This window comes from Lutzomyia longipalpis, chromosome 2, assembly GCF_024334085.1.
Source record: "Lutzomyia longipalpis isolate SR_M1_2022 chromosome 2, ASM2433408v1".
Taxonomy (NCBI): Eukaryota; Metazoa; Arthropoda; class Insecta; order Diptera; family Psychodidae; genus Lutzomyia; species Lutzomyia longipalpis.
The window spans coordinates 10,205,262-10,225,161 of record NC_074708.1 but is presented as its reverse complement, the minus strand read 5'-3'; the positions used below and the strand labels follow the sequence as shown (position 1 = coordinate 10,225,161).

At 35.9% G+C, this 19,900-nt stretch overlaps 2 protein-coding genes across 2 annotated transcripts in view; both read left to right on the top strand.

Annotated features, from left to right (window-relative positions):
* The window catches only part of LOC129791290 (uncharacterized), a 78,026-nt gene that overhangs the window by 1,109 nt on the left and 57,017 nt on the right, over positions 1-19,900 (top strand). The window lies entirely within an intron of this gene.
* LOC129791292 (arylphorin subunit beta-like) lies at positions 13,023-15,320 on the top strand. The gene has a single exon (XM_055829367.1). It carries the CDS (start codon positions 13,045-13,047, stop codon positions 15,118-15,120), a length of 2,076 nt encoding a protein of 691 aa, XP_055685342.1. The 5' UTR covers positions 13,023-13,044; the 3' UTR covers positions 15,121-15,320.

Sequence of the window (19,900 nt, the reverse complement as noted above, 5' to 3'; positions counted from 1 at the left end):
TACGTGGAAGAGTGTCTTGCAAATCATTTCATCTATAATTCAATTTTTCTGCCACATCACCGTACCAGCCGTACTGTGGTTTCGATTAATCCCCACCAACAGAATGATGTTACCTTTCTTCTTATACCATTGAGAATTCTTTCAGGTCACACAACCCTCTCTCTGACACTCCTCTGTTGTGTGATGTGAATAAACCCACTGAGATTCCCCATTTAGGGTGTCCTTCAACCGGAAAATGTATCCTTAAGATGCCATTTCGGTCTTCTTGCTTTTTATTGCAAAACACATTGGGGTGAGAAATCGATTGACGAGCTGGGGCAAAAAGATGTACGATGATGCAATTTTTGCCTTTTCTCTTTTCTGCACATCTTCAATCAATCCGAGAATTGGGGTTGTTGGCAAAATTCCATTTTACGACCGGATTTATTTTACCTTATTCAGGGAGAATTTGGTGCCTTGTCCAATGCCACACTCTTGTGAGGAATTTAATTTGAATTTTATTTTGAGATAAGATTTTATTTGTTAACATAATCCAAATATTAGCAAGATTTACATATTTGTCGCAAAATAAATGTTTAAAGGCTCTATGTATGTATTACTCATATTAATATTAAGCTTAACAAAAAGCCGTGAGGCCCTAATTGCGGGCTTATAGCATTCTAACGTATTACACAATTGATAAGGTTCAAGTCCCAATGATAGAAAAATTATTTGTCTTTTTTCTTACATCCTTTGCAATGAAATTCCTTGAAATTCTAGTTTTCAACACTATCAGTGTTAAAAATTCGATTCAATAACTCAATTTTAAGAATCATTTGATTGAATATTACCTGAAGTTTGAAACGTTAATGACTCCGATATATTATGGTCTCAATATTTACAAAATGTGTATCAAAAGAGAAAAATAAGTTAATTAAAAAATCACGCGAAGAAAATTCCATATTAGACGTTTTTTATCACGTGCTTAGCTGTTATAGAAGCAGAGAAATTGCGAAAATTCAATTGTATAATTTAAAAAAAAACTAAATTCTGGATAAAACGATGTTTTTCCTTCTAAATTAAAAGTTTTTCCATGAAAAATCAGCGAAAAAATTGAAAAGCACCTCTTCTTTGCAGTACAACGACGTTTTGACTTTTTTTCCATAATCAGACTTTGCTAAATTTACCTAACCTGCCTTAAAATTAAATTTTAAAATATTTCAATAGCCTAGTCTACATCATTATCTCAAACATATTTCATTCGAAAAATTAATTCAATCTTTCATCTGACCTAAGCTCCATGGCTTTGTTGAAGCATGAGCTTTCTAAATAACATCTAATTACTTAAAATTGTCAAGTCTTAGCGCGGTAGACCTTTAGCCTGTACATACCTCTCTGGATGACTTATGACTTCATTTAGTATGCATTGTGTGCCAAGATTATAATTCCTATTCCACTATTTCTTCCTCCATAAGACTAATTTACTCTTTCAATTACGGCAAAGCTCTATCTCTCTTTTTTTTATAAATTTATTGCATTCAATTATGCATAGGGGAACGTGGCCCAATTCGGACCACCGCCCAATTGCGACCGCCCCTTTTTCTCGTAAATGACGAAATATTATAAAATTAGTTTCACTACATTATGAAGATATTATAGTAAGGTAATGTTAGCGCCTAAAATAAATTAATTTGGTACACAACAGGACTAATAAAAAATCAAAATTCATTTTCAGCACTTGGCCAACATTTTCTGATTTTAGAAACTAAGTTGATATGAGTTTTTTTCCCACTATTATGTCTCATATTATGCCGCGTTTCTGTAGCTTAGAGGGTCTAGTTTATTACTTGATTTACAATTTTTTGAAAGATTTTAGGTATTTTAAGTAATTAAGTGAAAATGTAATACATGCAGAATGGTCTAATTGCGACCCCCAAAATGTTTCAATTCGGACCGTCTATTTCCACCACTCACCACGGTAAAGCAGCCGCGCATGCGTGTAGTGGTGTGGAAGTGTCTCTCTCACACAGACCGCGCTGTGTTTTGATTTCGGGAAAATCAATATTTTTTCACGTTTCTTGAAAGTTTTTTCGCAGTGAAAATGTTCCTACAGCCAAAAGGGAGTGCAGTTAGTGTAATTTACGCATTCCTCAGAAGAATTTTCGTGGATTTTCTGGGAATTACGTCAGTGGGTGCGCAATTGTCGGTGTGTGTGAAAGTGTGTGTAGTCACCTCAAGGGCGAAATGTCAAAACAAATGTGGGGAAAAATGAAAATAAATTCTTGATTTTCCGGCTTTTCCGGGTAATTCATGGTGTTTTTCCTATTTATAGTAGTGATAAAAGTGATCTACTAGTGAAAAACCCACAAATTACGGCAAAAACAGGGGGTCGCAATTGGAACACTCGGGGGGTCGCAATTAGAACACCGTGGTGAAAAAGTGCAATTTTAGCAACTTTTTTTAATTCCATTATTACTCAGAACAGGTAAGAGTTAGAAGGTTTGCATCTATAGAACAAAGTTAGCCTATTAAATGACCTTTCCAATGGTACCAAACTTGGAAAGATTTAATTCATTTTAATATGACTTTTTTCAATCCTTCTGAAACAGAATTTAGGGGGTCCGAATTGGGCCACGTTCCCCTAGAATTAGTGAAAATAGCAACTTTCACGTCAATGCTAAAAGCACCCACTCCTTATCTTTATGACAAAGCCACTTTGACAACATTTTGCCACAATAATCCATATGCGGATGAATGAGATTTTATTGTAATTTCACTCAACTCCTTGGGGGGGGGGGGGGGGGGGTGGTTGATGCAGTGTGAGTTTTGTTGCTTTTAGGGAGGAAAATTGAAAAGTTTATCCTCAAGTTGTCTTGTGACACAATTCCGTGATTTATTTATAAATACACTCTGTACATTTTACTTTCTTATTGTTGGTGTGTACTTCTCTGACAATTTATTCTGGGTGTTAAGAGGCTTGCGGGCAAGGCGCGACACTGGCCCATCGTTGCTCTGCCATATTACTAAATGCTAATTATTATAAATAGCCCCATGTGCAGATGTTGGATATGGATGGAGAATATTCGTAATAATACCATCAGTATGAAGATGATATGAAGTGTATGTTGCTTGTGTGTCGATGCAATTTATGTTGACCGCAATGAAAATTGCACGATGACCGTGATGTTGGGTATGCTGGGTTAGCAGTTTTTTTTTTTGAATTTCCCATTGTTTTCATTTCTTTTGTGACCCCTTGCCACATTTTACCGCCACAGGAGGATGGTTTTCTATTCAAATTCATTTCGTTGCTTACATTGCATGCGGGAGGAGTGATGATGGGAAACGCATGTATATCTGTAACAATGTGTACGTGAATGCGTTCTCAATGCGATCTCTAATGGAATTTTCATTTGTTTTAATTTCAAGGGAAAGGCAAAATAAACTAAATTCTGTACTTTAAATGCGATAAATAGCATTGTCAAAGCTTTAAAAAAATCAAACAAACATGAGATTCGAACTTACGATATTATACTTGTGAAAATGATGTCTTATGCACTACGCTAGTTGATTAATGAATTGAAATGTTTGTACCTATTTTTAAATTTTAAAATCAACACAGATTTGTATCAATTTAAATTTAAAAGCTCTCTATAATCCACAAAAATTTATATCGGGAACATTTCTGCAACACCCACACCTATTATGCAAATTTAGATCATCGATCCGGTACAATGTGGTTTTTTGTGTACACATTTAGGGTGGAAAAAGTCACCCACATTTCCACATTTTAGCATCATTCACAAATTCCTGTGGCTATATGTGTTGTGCAACAAATCCACTTTTCCAGGGATTCACTTCCTGCTCCTCTTTCCACCAAGCACATACCATCTATCCTATAGAAATGTGTTAATTTCCACAATAAATCTGCCACTTTGCGAGGATCTCTTGATACCATTTTAGTGATTCTCATCACACACGCAGTTGCTAACGACAAATCCACAATTTATATTTTCTATAAAGTCTCTGCTGTTGTATAAATGTTCCCTTTGCCACTTTTACTGCTGCATTTCAGCACCAAGTGCATTGGCGTTTGAGGAAGCCAAAGTTGGGTGGAAAAAGAGATGAAAAAGAAAAGAACAAAATAGCAGAGATTCATCTCGTGTGCTATTCTCATACGCGATGGTGCAAAGGAGTCGTTAAATTGATGGGAACATCACCCATGTGATTCATCTTTTGGGTTGCACACAATCGCCCCATATGGATGCCCCACGATATCTCTTCCTCGCTTTATTGATTTACTTTTCTACGAAACAAACCCCAGTCTTTGTGTTCAATTTCACTTAATGGGGCGCAACAAAAAGAGCTTCAATACCCAATTGTTTGTTTTCTTCAATTTCATAATCCATGCCAAAAGCATGTTATACTGAAAATTATATTATTATTTTGTTCCTAATAATGTAGATCATGAAGGAAATTGCACGAGATTCGGTGCGCTAAATGAGATTTCTTTCTTTTCCATGAAAATTGATTAATTGGATGAGATTCTAATAATGTACTTTGAGTTTGCACTTTGTTCTCTATATTTGAGCTGGAAATTGATGCTACATACAATACGATAAGATCTCTGTAGATTGTGTATACATGGCTTATGAAACTCTTAATGTGGGATGCTTAATATAATGAGGTTAAACATTCCTCACTTCTGTGTCTCATTAAGTTCATTAGAATGATTAGAATGCTCTATTTAATGAAGAAAATGTTTTCTGGAGATGAAAAAAAACTGTGTAAGACAGTTAGATTCGAACTCGCGATAGGAAGCTTGGAAGGGTGTTGTCTTGTGCACTACACTAATAGTCTTAAGTATTCCATGCAATTGATTAGTTTGCCGAATTCGCGGGAATTTATTTTTGCATTGACCATTTGAATATCTTTGTCAACAAACCCGGCATGTGTTTCCATTTCACGATGGTGTATGGAGGAAAAATAAACAGAAATGTGTGACTATTTTCTATTTGTTGCCATCCGTGGGTACACTTGAGTAAATGCAGGCTAAATTAATATGCAAATGTAGGAGGAAACATATGTTTCAGAAAATAGATTCAACCACATTGCGCGCAAATGTGAAAGCCTCTCCCTTAAATGCCCTCAATGTCACTAAAATAATCAAATTGCTCTCCATGATGGGCAATTTCCACGAAAGCTCTCGCACCACATGGAATGCTTTCAAGGACAAGGAGTGAATTAATTTTCCCTCTATTAGAGTGAAAGAATTTTGTGCAGCATCATGAACATCAATTTCTTCGTTGGTCGGAACTTTTAATCAATACCCTTCAATGCGATGTTTGTTGTTTGGCTGTAAAGCAAGATAATTAACATTTTCTCACTTGAGAGAACATCGAGTCTTCCCCTGAAGGTGCTATGGGGCATCGACAGTGACGAAGTTCTCAAGGTTTATTCCAAAGGTGTCAGATTAATTTTCAACAAGCATGAAAACCTCTGATGAAAATCAATTCCTTATGGGAGAATATCTGCGTTGTGGTACAAATTCACGGATTCTGTGCATAAATGCAAATTATCATCGCTTCTGTTCATATGGTAATGAAGTTTCCCCAACTCGCGAGATAGAACTCTATTTATGCTATATGTACAAAATGGAAATTGAACGGTATAAACACTGTTTTATTTTCATGTGAGTTATACGACGAAAAGGACACGCCAAACAGTACGAGGAGTTTATATTTTATTAAGCTGAATTAATTTTCCGCCCAAACTTTTACATTTATGAATTTCCCTCCATTTTCCACACATTCATTTATAAAATGTAGATCTACTAAAAAATACACATTTTCATTGAGATAAATTGAATATTTGAATTGAATATAAAAAAAATCAATTTGTGCATGAAAATATATTATTCAACTTTCAACAAAGACAACTGAATAAAAAAAAAAGTTCAATGAAAATATTTTTATTTTATCCAACTATTAATAATTCTTTAATTGCAAAACCCATCTGGGGAACAATTTGAGCAACAATGCGCCATCAATTTCGTTTCCTTATGAAAAATTAAGTGCCAAAAAATGTATTTTATTTCTATGTTGTTGTTAGGAGTTACCTCACGAAATATGAACCTTCTTTTTTGTGTGTTACCCCCCACAATCGTGTCCATGGTGGCAAGGTGATTTCTATTGCAATATATTGTAGCATAAAGGTGCACCACAATGAATGAAAAAATGGAAGAAGAAGAGGAAGAAATTGATATTGGAAATTCATTAGAAAAATTTTCTCCTTGTACGCGAAAATAATTCATCCAAATAAATTTATATATGAGAAATGTGGCGCCATTCCGTTCGGTAATCGATAAATTTTCCACCCATTGAGACTTTCACACAGCAGAGTGAAAAAGCTCTTTTGCACCAACAACGTTGGGAGACTTTTCAATGCGGCACAAACTTCCATTTTTCACCCACTTTCCCTCTCTTTTTTTTCTTGAATAATTTTCTTTACAACCTTAAATGTCATCGCCACATTGTAATTCATCCAAAAAAAAATGGAAAACTTTATTGAAAATAATAATGCACTAAATCAGTTATAAAATTTGTAGTATCAAATGCAAAATATCAAGTAATTGAGGGTGCAATTTAGCGTTAAATGAGGGTTGATAGTAATACCTCAGTGAATTCAAAAAGGGATTTCCATGAGAGTTTTGGGATTAAATTAGATCTCAGATGTTTGTTGTTTGAAAATTTCTATTCATGCTGCAGCATTCGCATTTAAACACGGTGAAACAATGGGGGTTGGAATTGATTGCATGCAACCCCAAAGCACGTCAACATTTACACAAAAACAATATGTAGTCTCAGTCAGAAAGTGTCGTAATTTGTATACAAAAATGCAATGAATTAAAACAATTTATTCTATTTTGAAAATGTTAATTTTCTTTAGCGACTGATTAGAGTTTTTTTTCCTCAGAAGTAATTCAAAGAAAGTTCATTTATGTTGAGCTATTTTTTTTTAAATAGTTTATGCGTTTTGAGGCACTAAAACAAGGTATTATTTGAATACACAATTAGACAATAAAAATCTTAAGGAGGGTCAAACATATTCAAGAGAAGTCCAAGAAAGACTTTCTATATGTACAAACCACGCCCCCATTGTAACTTATTTTCCTTTTAAAATTAATTGCATAAAGCATATGCTTCACTTCTACGTTATACGTTTTCCTTTTCATCTCGAAAACAATAAATATCACTGATTACTGAAGCATATTTTATGCATTCAAATGAATCAAAATATAATGGGGGCGTGGTTTCTGCATTTATGAGGAAATATATTGAAAAAACTTCTCAGCTCACCCAATGGAAAATGGAAAGTCAGTGCGGGCTTTTCTCATTTTTTTATACTAATTCTCCGGGTCTTCCTATATGTTTCTTCAACTGATGTCGACGGCCTTAAAAATGAATAAAGTCCTATAAAACTATATGTAACTATGTATAAACGTTCTTGTGTTTAAAGATCATTCCTAAAGTCTTAAGTTTGTTTTTCCCTTACGATCATTGCTTATTAAAGCAACACACTATGGTTGCAAATAAATTTGCCCAACTGTGGTGTGTTCTATCTCTATAGTATCTGTCCCAAGAGTTGAGTCCATTTTTGTCACAACTCTTCTTCTCTCTCCCCATTTGTGCAGGGCGGTGGTGGGAGGGGTAGATGGGGCTATATGTGGGGGTATGCGCTGTGGGGGATGAGGAAAACTGACATCAGTAGATACGCAGAGAGACCCAAATGGATGCGGAAGAGAATTGCAACGAGGCATTGAGAGTGAGGACATACCCCAAGCTGGGGGGAGGGTAGCGTGAGAAATTGCTATGGTCTCCGGGATGACTCATAGTGTCTGCAGGACGCATGCTCCCTGCATATGGATCCCGTCAGGGTGCTTTAAATATATGAAAATCCCACACTTTTGCGATTAAATCTCAACCCCAAAGAGTGCCGGAATGATGTGACAGGGAGGATTATGGGTCGTGGAAAATATCTTTTGGCAGTATGGAAACCATCGTGGTGAACAGGTGCTGGCTGAAAGTTCTCGTAGGAGTATAAGCTGAGAATTGAGGCAAAATTCACCATGATTAATTACATCCGGACTGAATTTCGACGTATTTTATTGTATGTCGACAACCTGAATTACATTCATGCCTCAATCATTGATTTTCTCCTCCACACACCGCCGGGGTATTGTAACGAAGGATGTGTAATTAGTTTTAGAAGGGGGAGAACACACTAAAGCATAATCCAACACATAATCTGTCTAGGAGAAATAAAACTCGCACACGTTATATCTTCATATATTGGACATTTTTTGCTTAAGTAAATCGCGTGCAAACTACCACTATTTGCATCAAGTCAATATGGCTGAAGAACTCTCACCTCGAGCGTGTTAGAATTTTTTACCATGACCCAAGAGGAGTTTCACAAACACGACGAAAAAAGAACTTTTTTACATTTCAATTGCATTCAGCCGTTATAGATGCAACAAGGCCTGAAGGTGCAGGGAACTCAAATGCAATGACTAATGACGTCGTCGTGCAAGAGAAAATTCCAAAAAGCTCAAAAGAAATTTGATTAAAGTTTGAAAGTTCTCTGTATGTGTGTGAAGAAGCAAAAGTTGTGAAGAACGTAAGAACATGAGAAGGTATATATCTTTTGTCTTAAAGTTGCCTAACTTTGCTTCGCTTCACTGAAGTCGGATTTGCAAAAGTCTTAAGACTTATTTAGGATTCTGATACCATTGCGTTTACCACAAGTTTGAATTAGAAGTTGGAAATGACTTATTCATATAATAAAATTGAATGCTTCACAAACCAAGCGTACTGCCAAAAGAAGTTGAGAAAACGCCCCCAAAAATGGGGATTTTGTGTTGAAATTTTAAGTTTAAAAGATTATTATTAATATTGAAGACGGTATATGGGTAATTTTTAAATTATTTAATACCTTTCATACTGGTGTTCTTAAAATTCTTCAAAGATAGAATAATTGGGTCTTTGGATTGTGGAATTAATTTTTGTTTATTAATAATTCTATTCAATATTGTAATGAAAAAAAATAAAAAAAAAAGAATAAAATTTCTTCTTTTTCATTAAATTAAATTATAATCTTGAAATTGATCTTAAGAGCTATATGAAAAAAAACTTCTGTTTATTTCATTCATTTCTTAGAATTATATAATGATGCAAAATATTCCTTTTATCTCATACCTATATAAAAAATTCTCTTTAATTGTACATAAAAAGCCAGAAGCTTTTGCATTTTATCGTCATCCTTGAGAGAAAAAAGCCACAAAGCTAAAGAGAAGCTGCTCTTTGTCGTTTTTTAGATATGAGAAAGGAATCCTTTTGCCACATATTTTCCCAAAATAGAATGAAAAATTCCACCCCAGTGTGGGTTTAAACTGTATGTGTGGGGATTCTTGTACGGGGGTAAATTGAGTTTATTGTATGAAATTGCATCGTTGGATGTATCTGAAGAGTAGGAAAGGGGGATGAGCTTCAGCCTCAACATGAATTTATGTTGAAAAATTCACACATCAGTTGATTTCAGCGATGGGGCTTCTTTGGGGGCATCGTAAAAAAGATTCTCCATCACTTTGTATGAACTGCGGGAATATTTCATCGACCGAGTGGAAAATGGGGAAAGAAGCAGGACACAAAATGGGGGGAGAATGAAGACCCATAGGGTTAGTGATTTAGTAGTGTTCACATTGAAATAAATAGCCACTCTGTGAGTATTTTTTTTTGTCTATGAAGGGGGAAGTTCTACTGCACCCGGATAGTAAAAAAAATCACTCGTAACTTTCCACAAACGAGTGAAATTTCTTCGCAGAATTTCTAAAAAGGGAAAAAACTAGCCAAGACTTTCATCAATGGATGCTCTTCTTTCTCTCTTTAAACGCCTTAATTGATATCATCTCACAGAGTGCTAAAGAAACTTTGCGATATTTTTTTCTTCACTCAACAATAATGCAAATGTCTTACACATAATTTTTCTCTTAACGGAACCATACGACGCGATAATTAGAGTGAAATACCAACACGAAGTGAATTCTTTTTCCACCCAGAACTATGTGTTGTGTATAACGCTATAAAATGCCCTTTTGTGCAAAATTAAATGAGGATGCCTTTTAGTACACCAAGACCACATGAGAAAGTTCCATGATTAAAGTTTTTCTATGGGTGTTTTATCATCTAAAAGTGCCAGTGAGTACCCTACCTACTTTCCATACTAATAAAGGAATTTTGTGTAGTTATTAAATTAAAAGTTTTTGCTCTCAGTCGTTCTTTTTTTTGTGAGAGATTTCTCAGGGTTTTGCCATGCAAATATTTGAAATTGAAATGGAAATTAATGGACCGACTGTGTTGAATAATTCTGCCAAATTTCCAATCATTTCGCAACTTCCGCATTCACCCGTGGGAATGGTTTGATAGTTGATTGATATTGAAAATTGATCCGGATAGAGTTAAAATCCACACACACACAGGGGAAAAGCTTTCCGGTCTAGGGGTTAGAAAAGCATTTCAGGAAAAAAAGTAGGTTATTGAAGCTCTATGAAAACTATTACTGAGCTTCACTGAAAGCTCTGCTATGTATGTTTGAATAAACATAGAAAATTATTAAACTTTTACTGCAAATTGCATTTTCCAATGAAAATTTCAGTGAGATTGGAACTATATAGATAAATTCAATTTACATGAATGGGAAATGCAGCAATATATGACTTATTTTCATTTGAAACAAAAGGTCAATGTTTGAATGATTTTTGAATGAATCTCTGTATTCAAATTAGTCCATTGACCTTTTACTAAATAAAACAAACATTCCCTGCAATCTTGCTAATTTATCACTTGTAGCACACTCTCCTGCATGGCCATGCAAAGCCAAAAGAAAGTGCTATATACTGAGAGAATGGTTAAGTGAAATGGACAATGATGGGTGTTTCATGAAAGAATTTAAAATGCAGAACACGCTCTAGGGGCTCCACATTATCTTGTTGGTTTTTTTTCTACCACCCACCCACCTTAGCCAAAGAAATTCATGCTTGACCGAGAATGAATATCACTATACAGTATACATGTTTTGAAGAAGAATAAAAAATTACTTTTATTGTGGGTTTCAACTATAAAGAAGTAATTTGCGAAAATGGACAAAAAGAATACTGACATATGGACGAAAAAAAATTGGAACACAGACGGAAATGACGCTGAAGAATTAATCATGGCATATCTTCCTACTATATTGTACAAACTCCACAAACTCTTATAATTCTGAGGAAGAATGTAGGTCAAATGAGAGATCTTTTGTGATGGATTTTGCCGTTGAATTGAAATTTCTGGAAGCCATCACGCGTAGTCTTTTGATCAGTAAACCCACCGAGATGATGCCTTTCTTTTTGGATGAAGTAGCTTAAGAAGAAGGCAAGAAAAAAAACCTCTTGTAGCGTGTGCTCAAATAATGTATTTTGCAATGCGAAATTAACGCATCCCGCCCCACGTCACCTTCGTGGGGTAACTGAATGTGTGTGATTTGTGTGTTGAATTTTTCACGTGAGAGGGAGAACGGGATGGTGCTTTGAACCCCGGTGCGGATATGCATCGTCGATAGAGCATTGAATTTCCGCCTGGGTACAATACATCGTTTAGGCAAGCAAAGGCTATATAGAAGATGCGCGCAATTGTCTTTGAATATGGAGCTCTGTCTGTGAGTGTCTCTGCTCCGCTTCGCTTATTTCGGGGGGTACATTTCCATTGGAATATTTCTCACATCATATTCATACACTGTAATTTACTAATGTGCCCCGTCGTACACACAGATCTTATTAAAAAGCGACCATCATTAAAGATTCATAACAAGTTGTTATATGGCTTCACATATGGTTCAATCGGTTCAATGTATGTTTAATTGACTAAACCTATGTAATGGGTTCTTCCCCCTTTTGCAACATATTTTACGCAATCCAGCACAAGAACATCAATTAATCTCCATTTCAATTTGATTTACCATTCAGATCTAGCCATTAGGGGTCTGGGTATAGAGCTTTTTTTCCGGGAAAGCATATTAACAAAAATTACTTTGTTTGCAGAAGTTACTCCACTCAATTGGACTTGTCTGTTTTGGGTGGAAGTGGAAACATTTTTCACCTGTTTATTCAAGCACTTTTTTTTCTACCTCCACAAATTTCCCGTGCTTATCAGTAAAAGCGTGACCTTGTGTGGGTGGGACAAAAAGGCGCGGACGAGTGGTTTTGGTGCTGGAGGCGAGAGAAGAAAATGCCGTAAAAATACCGCATGTTATGTAACACACCCATCACTGAGTATTTTTGCATGGACAATTCAAATGGGTATAGTGTTCTCAATCTCCGCACTTGCTGGGATTCTTTGATAGGCCATGCGATGTGTGGGAGTAATTGGAGTACTTGCTGAAGGTGTTTGTGGGAGAGCCTTTTGTACTAAAAGGTCACATGAAGTCCCTAAATTATCCCTTTATATTACCTGAAGATCATAAAGAAAAAGTACTTATTGAATTACTGTATGAAATTTCAGAAAGAAACCTTTTCTTTCTTAAAAATAAATAGTAGGGGGCTCTCAAACTGTGTAATGTAAGGTCTTTATACGGTTGGGAGTGTGTTAAACTTATAATCAAAATGGTAAAATTGCAAAAACTTTTATTAAACCTAAAACTCAGAACTTTAGGTTCTTTTTCAGTTCTAGGACTTTCAGGTAAACTTTTCTCTTCCTTAAGCATTTAAAGTGATTTAGACATACTCATCCTATCTATCCAATTCAAACCATGAAATATTTTCCCTCTAATAAACTATTTCTTATATTAATAATTTTCACAATTTTATTGTAAAATAAAATACTAACCAACTGATTGCGCAAAGCTAGAACTCGCTGAATAAGCATCGTGCAAAAAATCTCAGTTGGAAATTAATTACAGCCCGGAAATTCAAAGCCCATATATTAGGTGGTTGCTTGGTGTGCAGAGTCATCAGTTGAGACTCTTTAGGGCAATATGTTGCCACTCCGAGGTGAACTCTGTGCAATTCTCCTCTTGACTTGTGCCACCCTCCTCAATGGAGCTTACTGGATGGGTGGTACTTCACCCACAAGTGAAATTCACAAGTGCACCAGTGATTTTGTGGTGAATCAGAAGAAAATCTATGCACTCTTCCGGCACATCTTCTCACCCACCTGGAACCCCGTGCTAACACGTACCGCTAAGGAGTTTAACGTAACGGATATGACACGGTACAAGGATGAGAAGTTTCCAAAAGTGGTAATGGACTTTGGGAAGAGTATGATGAAGGGACGAATAAAGCCCGTAGCAAAGACATATCCATTTGTCTATCATCTCGAACCGTGTGTGAGGGAATTCCACACGACACTTGGATTTTACAAGCACATAAAAGATTTCGATGGTGTCCTCGAGAGTGCTGCGTGGTTGAGAAATATCACCAATGAAGAGTCATTTATGTATTCACTCCTTACTTATCTGATACACCACGCTGAGGAGGAGTTCCTCCTTCCGCCACCGTATGAAATTAATCCTTACAAGTTCTTCCGAGACGACGTCATTAGGACGGCTCATTTGGCAAAAATGTCGAGCTGCGATGGTGCTAATTTCGCAGATGAGAATGGTATCATGGTTAAATACATTGACTACGATGGCCCAGTGAGTGATGGGTGGGAAGGCGATTTGGCGTACTTCCGAGAGGATATTGACTTGAATGCATACTACTACTTGTTCAAATTGTCCTTTGAATCATCCTTGGAAGAGGAATACTTTGAGAATACAACCCGCGGGGAGATTTTCCTCTATGAGCATCAGCAACTTCTGGCCCGATACAATTTGGAACGTTTTGCATTGGATTTTGATCCTGTTGAAGCGATTCCGTTGTTCGAGGAAACCATGTCAGGCTACTACCCACTCATGTCGCATGCCAATGGCTTCCCACTGATTCCTAGGCCATACTTCTATGAAGAAATACTGGAGGATAGTACAAAAATGGATGTAATTCGAGAGGAACAAGGAATGCTCCAACTAATCGATTTGGGAGGAATTTGGCATCCAGGTGGTAAATTAGACTTCAAACGTCCGGGAGGACTAAATTTCCTTGGAAGTATGATTGAAGGGAATACCGAAAACAAGAGCAATTTCCCCAAATTCTGGCCACTATTGCTGAAGTTAGTATCAGGGCCTAAGCGCTATCGTACAAGAAAGGATCAAATGGACTTTTCCAATGTCTTTGATCATCACGAAACTCAACTCAGGGATCCAGCATACTTCCAGGCCATACAGAGAGTCATGAATCTAATTAGACGGCACCAAGATCACCTCCCGCCTTATGACTTTGAAGCAAAATTCATTGATGTTGTGGATGTAAAAGTGAGCGAACTGCAGACGATGTTCGAGAAACGAAGTGTTGACATCTCCAATGCAGTCGCAATGGAGCCAGTGCATGATGTTGATGCAGAGGAATGGTTGAGAGATGAAGATGTGCGATTTAAAGTGAATCTCAAGGTGTTGACACACATTCCATTCTACTACGATCTCAAGGTGCATGCCGATAATCCCACAGATGCCGTCGTACGTGTCTTCCTAGGTCCCAATGATGCGGGGGCGGAGAGAATTGATTTGTACAATTGGGATGAGAATCGTCAGAATTTCTTCCAAATTGACTACTACCCAGTTAAGCTGCATCGTGGTGACAATAAGATCACGCGCAAGAGTACAACATTTACGGGATTTGGGAGTGGATTTAAATCCTTCGAAGAGATGTCTTCAATGGATGATGATGAGAGCTTCACTGTCTCCAGTAGACAATCATTCTGTGCCTTCCCTGAACGTCTCATGCTACCCAAGTCCACAACTGGTGGTGAAGACTTTGTTTTGTACTTCGTTGTTACCCCAACTGAAGTTGATGTTAATGAAATTGAACCAACGAGGCTGTGTGCTGTTGGAAAACCTTCTCGCTGGGCAGACAACTGGCCGATGGGTTTTCCATTTGATCGGAAAATTAACAATGAAGACTTCCTCGTGAAGAATAGTGCTGCCAAGAGGGTGACAATCTATCATAGCGAAGAATGATGTGAATATTTCGCAATTTGGTGGTGGGAGAGTGTGGTTTTTTTTTTCAATTGAACTCTTGTGGGAAATTGGGTTTAAATAGCCGTGGGGACACTTAACCCCGTTTGTATGATGCGGAGACCCTTTTGCACTTTGTTATTTTCGCTCAATAATAATAAATATGGTAATTAATCAAATAAAGTACACCGACTATTGCACAACGTCTGGGGCGTTTTATGTTTCAAACGGTGTGAATGGGGGGCCTATACTTATTAAAGCAAAATGACCTGGTCTAGATGCTTCAACTAGATGCTTTAATGTTGTTTTCCCACTGAAAATGGAATTTTATTTCTAAAAATTGGAACAGTTAATTGCAGTTGATTGTTTGAGATGGATTGTGTTCTCTTCTCTCTTAAAAAACTTTTAAAAAAGGGCTACAAGTTATTTGCATGACGAAAGCTCTCTAATGCTAGGAAAAAATAGAATTACTTCTAATTCTGTTTCTTTAAGAGAATTTAGTTTAGTCTTGAAAGTTTTTTCTTTATTTTTGTCAATTTTCCTTTTAAAATCTTTTAATTTTCCTTGGACAATACATATCTCAGATTGCATAACAACCAGAGCTTTTTATTATTAAAGCTCCTGCAGAGTTTAATAAGATTTAATCAATGTCTGTGAACGTATACTACATTGTACTTTATCACCGTTATGTACATTCAATCTTCCAGCTGAGAATTCATTGATTAATTTTCAGCTTTCTCAATGGAAATAATTTAGTAGGGTACCTACCTAATGAATAAGTTCCCAGACACCTGAATGATCACACCTTATTGCCATTTATGTTTTCAAGTTAACGTGTTAGGAAAAAAGTCTGTTTTTCACCGCAAGTGTGTGGCAGCAGAGCTAAAGCAAAGTGTGGTGGAGACTCACATGGAGTCTCTCTCACTCTGGGAGGCATTTACTCAGTCACTCGGTCAGTCACGAATGAGCTTTTTGCCGTGTTAGACGTTCCCCACGACGAGTATTTTACTCGGCGCTTTCCCATTACGTAAAAAAGTTTTTTAACGTGAAGTTTTGCCCAAAATCGGCATATCCTCCCAAAAAGCAGCCTGTAGAAGAAAATCTCCATTTTCAATTTTTGCGTTGGACATCAAAAACCATCCGACCGGTGTGTGTGGGTTCGTTGGAATTGTTTGTGGTTGCGATCAATCGAAAATCTTTTAAACGACATTTCATTTGAAAGGTATATAATTTTGCTATAATAGTGTGACTAAATGGACTAAATAAACAAAGTGAGAGAGAAGTTGTAAAAATTTGTTAGTGTTTTGAGGGGTTTATTTAAAACAGCGTGAAAGTGTTTTTCACAGCAATAGATTTTCCACAGCTAAAAAACAACAAAAATTCCACCTTCACTGGAACAGAATATAAATCTTCAAGTCATCTCCAGGCGACATTCCCGGGCGATCTGATATTAAAAGTTTGTGGTGACTCCACATGAGAATATATAGCCTCAATTAAAATTATAATTTATGCAAATTACACCGAGATCTGCTGCTGGGTGTCCAGAGAGAGATGCTAAATTGAGTAAGAATTGTTCACTCAACATTTGCCTCGGCATGACGCTTACTCAACCCATATACTCATTATTTTGTCCCCTGTATTCAGTGTTAGCTACTACACACAGTCAATCCTCTATAACTAAGCAATTTTCGTGGAAGTTTTAAAAATTAGAAAACACAGTTCATGCTCCAGGGATTTTCATCTTTGGAATTCATAAACCGAAATATCACATTCAAAAAGTTTAAAATACCCGACTGGGAAAATATTATTGAAACAAGCTTCACTTGTTGTAGTTAAATAATGCGCCGAGTGACTACCAGGCGTCTCCATCAAGCAATTTTTATTTCTTATTGAATGGTAATCTAAATGTATAAGTTTTAACCAGGCGCCTCCATTGCACTATCTGAATTATTTCGCGACAAAATAGACACGTTATGTAACCACCAGGCGTCTTCACTTATTAGTTTAAAAATCTTGAGCTTTCTTTTATTTAAAATCGATACAAGAGAAGACTAAAAATCTCAACAAATTTTCTTCTGCAGTCGGGTACAAAAAAAATTACCACCATCGTTCTCGCTCAATTTCAGAATTCACAGTGTCATATTTTCTTCGATGATGTAATATGCCTTTTGTGGCTTTTTCTTAGCCGCAGAATTGTCATGATGCTGCCATTGCAATTATCACGCAATTGTAAAGTGAATGTAAAGAACGGATGTGAAATTGCGCCAGTGTCTAATTCAAAATTGTTGTATATACAATGTGGGGTTAAAAAACGACCAAAAAGAGCGGTATTAAATTAAATTTTCTTATGCTACGTCTTGTGATCACTTAATGCACCTCTCGATGCTATTTCTGCGCCCAAACGCATGCGTTCTCCACATTTATGCAATAGGACGATTTGTTGGATTTATGTTGATAGACATTCACCTAATAAACCACGGAAGGGAGATAAATTTTCTCCGTGAGACGGGGAAAATTGGAGCATTCGTATCATTTTGTTGTGAATCAGTTGAAATATATTTTGGCTGAGAAGATGTTTTTTATTTTGGAAATTTGAAACCTTCTCTAGAACTTGTTTTGATGATCCTGAAAGTCAATTTAATGTATTAATTTATTGTTTAGAAAAGGGTTAAGGACAAGTTGTGTAATTAATTTTTAATTGATTTAGAAGCCTTTTGTTTCGAAGGATATTAATTTTCATTGGATTAGTTTTTGAATTCCTCTCAAAAAGTATTATTTTCCTAATTTTTATCCTTAATCTGGTTTATTCAAGTCCAAAAGCTTGATGTTTTCATAAAAATTAGCCTGTTTTCCCTAACAAAAATGGATAAACTCCTTTCAAGTTCAATGTGTAAGAATTTTTGACCATTAAAATTACTCAAATTAGAAATAAAATTAACTATTTTGAATTTTCTGTAACCAACTCTTCAATAAAATTCCCGTCTTATGGGTCTTATGAATATATAAAATAGCGAGGTCTAAACGCTTCTGAAAAACACATGTATCAATCATTTACCTAACACTATTTTACACTCAAACCCATCAAATACAACATGTGTAACATGCAACAATTTAAACATGAGAAAGAAATTAGGTTGATTATTCGTCAAATTCAATTATCTGTGACTTGAATTATCGTACAGTGATCTTCCGCAACGCACAAATGGCAGCTTTGCGTAATTTTTTGCACTGATAATTTTCTGTATAAACACAAAAAATTATTTACAAAAGTAACATTTTACACAGTATTGGTGGGAAGAAAAATACGCGTTTGGTAAATAAGCTGCGAATTACCTGCGAATGATTCCGAGATGTTGTGAAATTTCACAAAAGATTTTTTTTTATTTTAAAATATAAAAGTTCAAGTTAATCCATTATGTTTGATTTTCTTGTATTGACTTTCATAGATAATGTTTTTTTTCTTCTTCTTTTATTAAATTAAATTTTCACATAAAAGTTTATAGAAGGTATCATTAGAATTGCAATAGAGGTGCGTGTTAGTGGAGCTGTTTTAAAATATATAAATAAAAAAAATTGATTGGAAATGAAAATGCGGCAAACAATAAAAAAGCACGAGAGATGTTATCGCGCATTCTTATTTACTTGCTTCAAAATTCATGGCCAAACAGACACTATACGAAGTGACGAGGAGTTAATATAGAGGCGATATACAAGCCCACAATGTTAACACACCATGCCGGGTATATCGTGAGAATTTAAATGACTCTCGAGACTCTTCAGCCGTGATGGACACTTCTGGGGCCTCGTGGTGGTGATGAAATTTAGAAATGGAAAGGAAGCTGACTCTTCCAGTTTTGCTATTCTCAACATTTCACTTTTAACGATCATTTTAATAAATTATTGGCAGTTGATTGGCGCATATCAGTCACTTGTCTACTTGCCCTCACCTTTTTGCTATAATTACGTGAAAAGTCGCATGATTTTCCCATAGAGAGAGAAATTTTCGAGTTTGCCCAGCATGGAAAATGGGAGACAAGCAACAAATTTTCATGAATATTTATTTATTCATCAGCATCTTGTACTTCCTTACGCAATAAATTGTCAGTTTATTGATTGAATTTGTAGGTTTATTCCATCTCTTTGTGGTGGACAGGGAAGGCAGTCTGTGTAAGAAGAAAGTATTATGCTCCTTAATTAAATTAAAGATTAAGAAATTTAACAATTTTTGAAGCACATAAAATTAATTTTATTTAAATACAAATGTCCATAAAAGGAGTTTATTTTCGTTTCCTTTACGAAAATCCCTTCTGAGAAAAAATCAGAATAAGTTCAATTTTGTGGGAAGTCTAGAAAAAATAACGAAGCTCCAAAGAAACTTCTCATTTTTCACAAGGATCACCTGAGAAAAGCTGCCAAAATTTGCCTAAAAATGCAAAAAGTGACGTCACTATTCCCATTTTCCTATTTCTTTTAAGACAATTTTTTTCATCTAGAACTTCCAATAAACTCTTCTCGAACAGATTGTAATTTGTAAGCACCGCAAACTCTCTGGGAAAGTAAATATTTTTCCTTCAAATCATTCCATCTCTGTCGTACGGAAATTTTCTATCATATGAGCATTTTTCATGAATTTCCTGCCTCTCAATGTAGATGATGAAAACTTTCTTGCCGAATCATTTTCTTTTGATTGAAGTTTCTATGTATGAGGGAAAAAAATCGAAAAAAAATTGTCCGAGGGGCGACGCAGCACGAAAGAAAAAGTCTTTTTTAATGCAATGTCTCA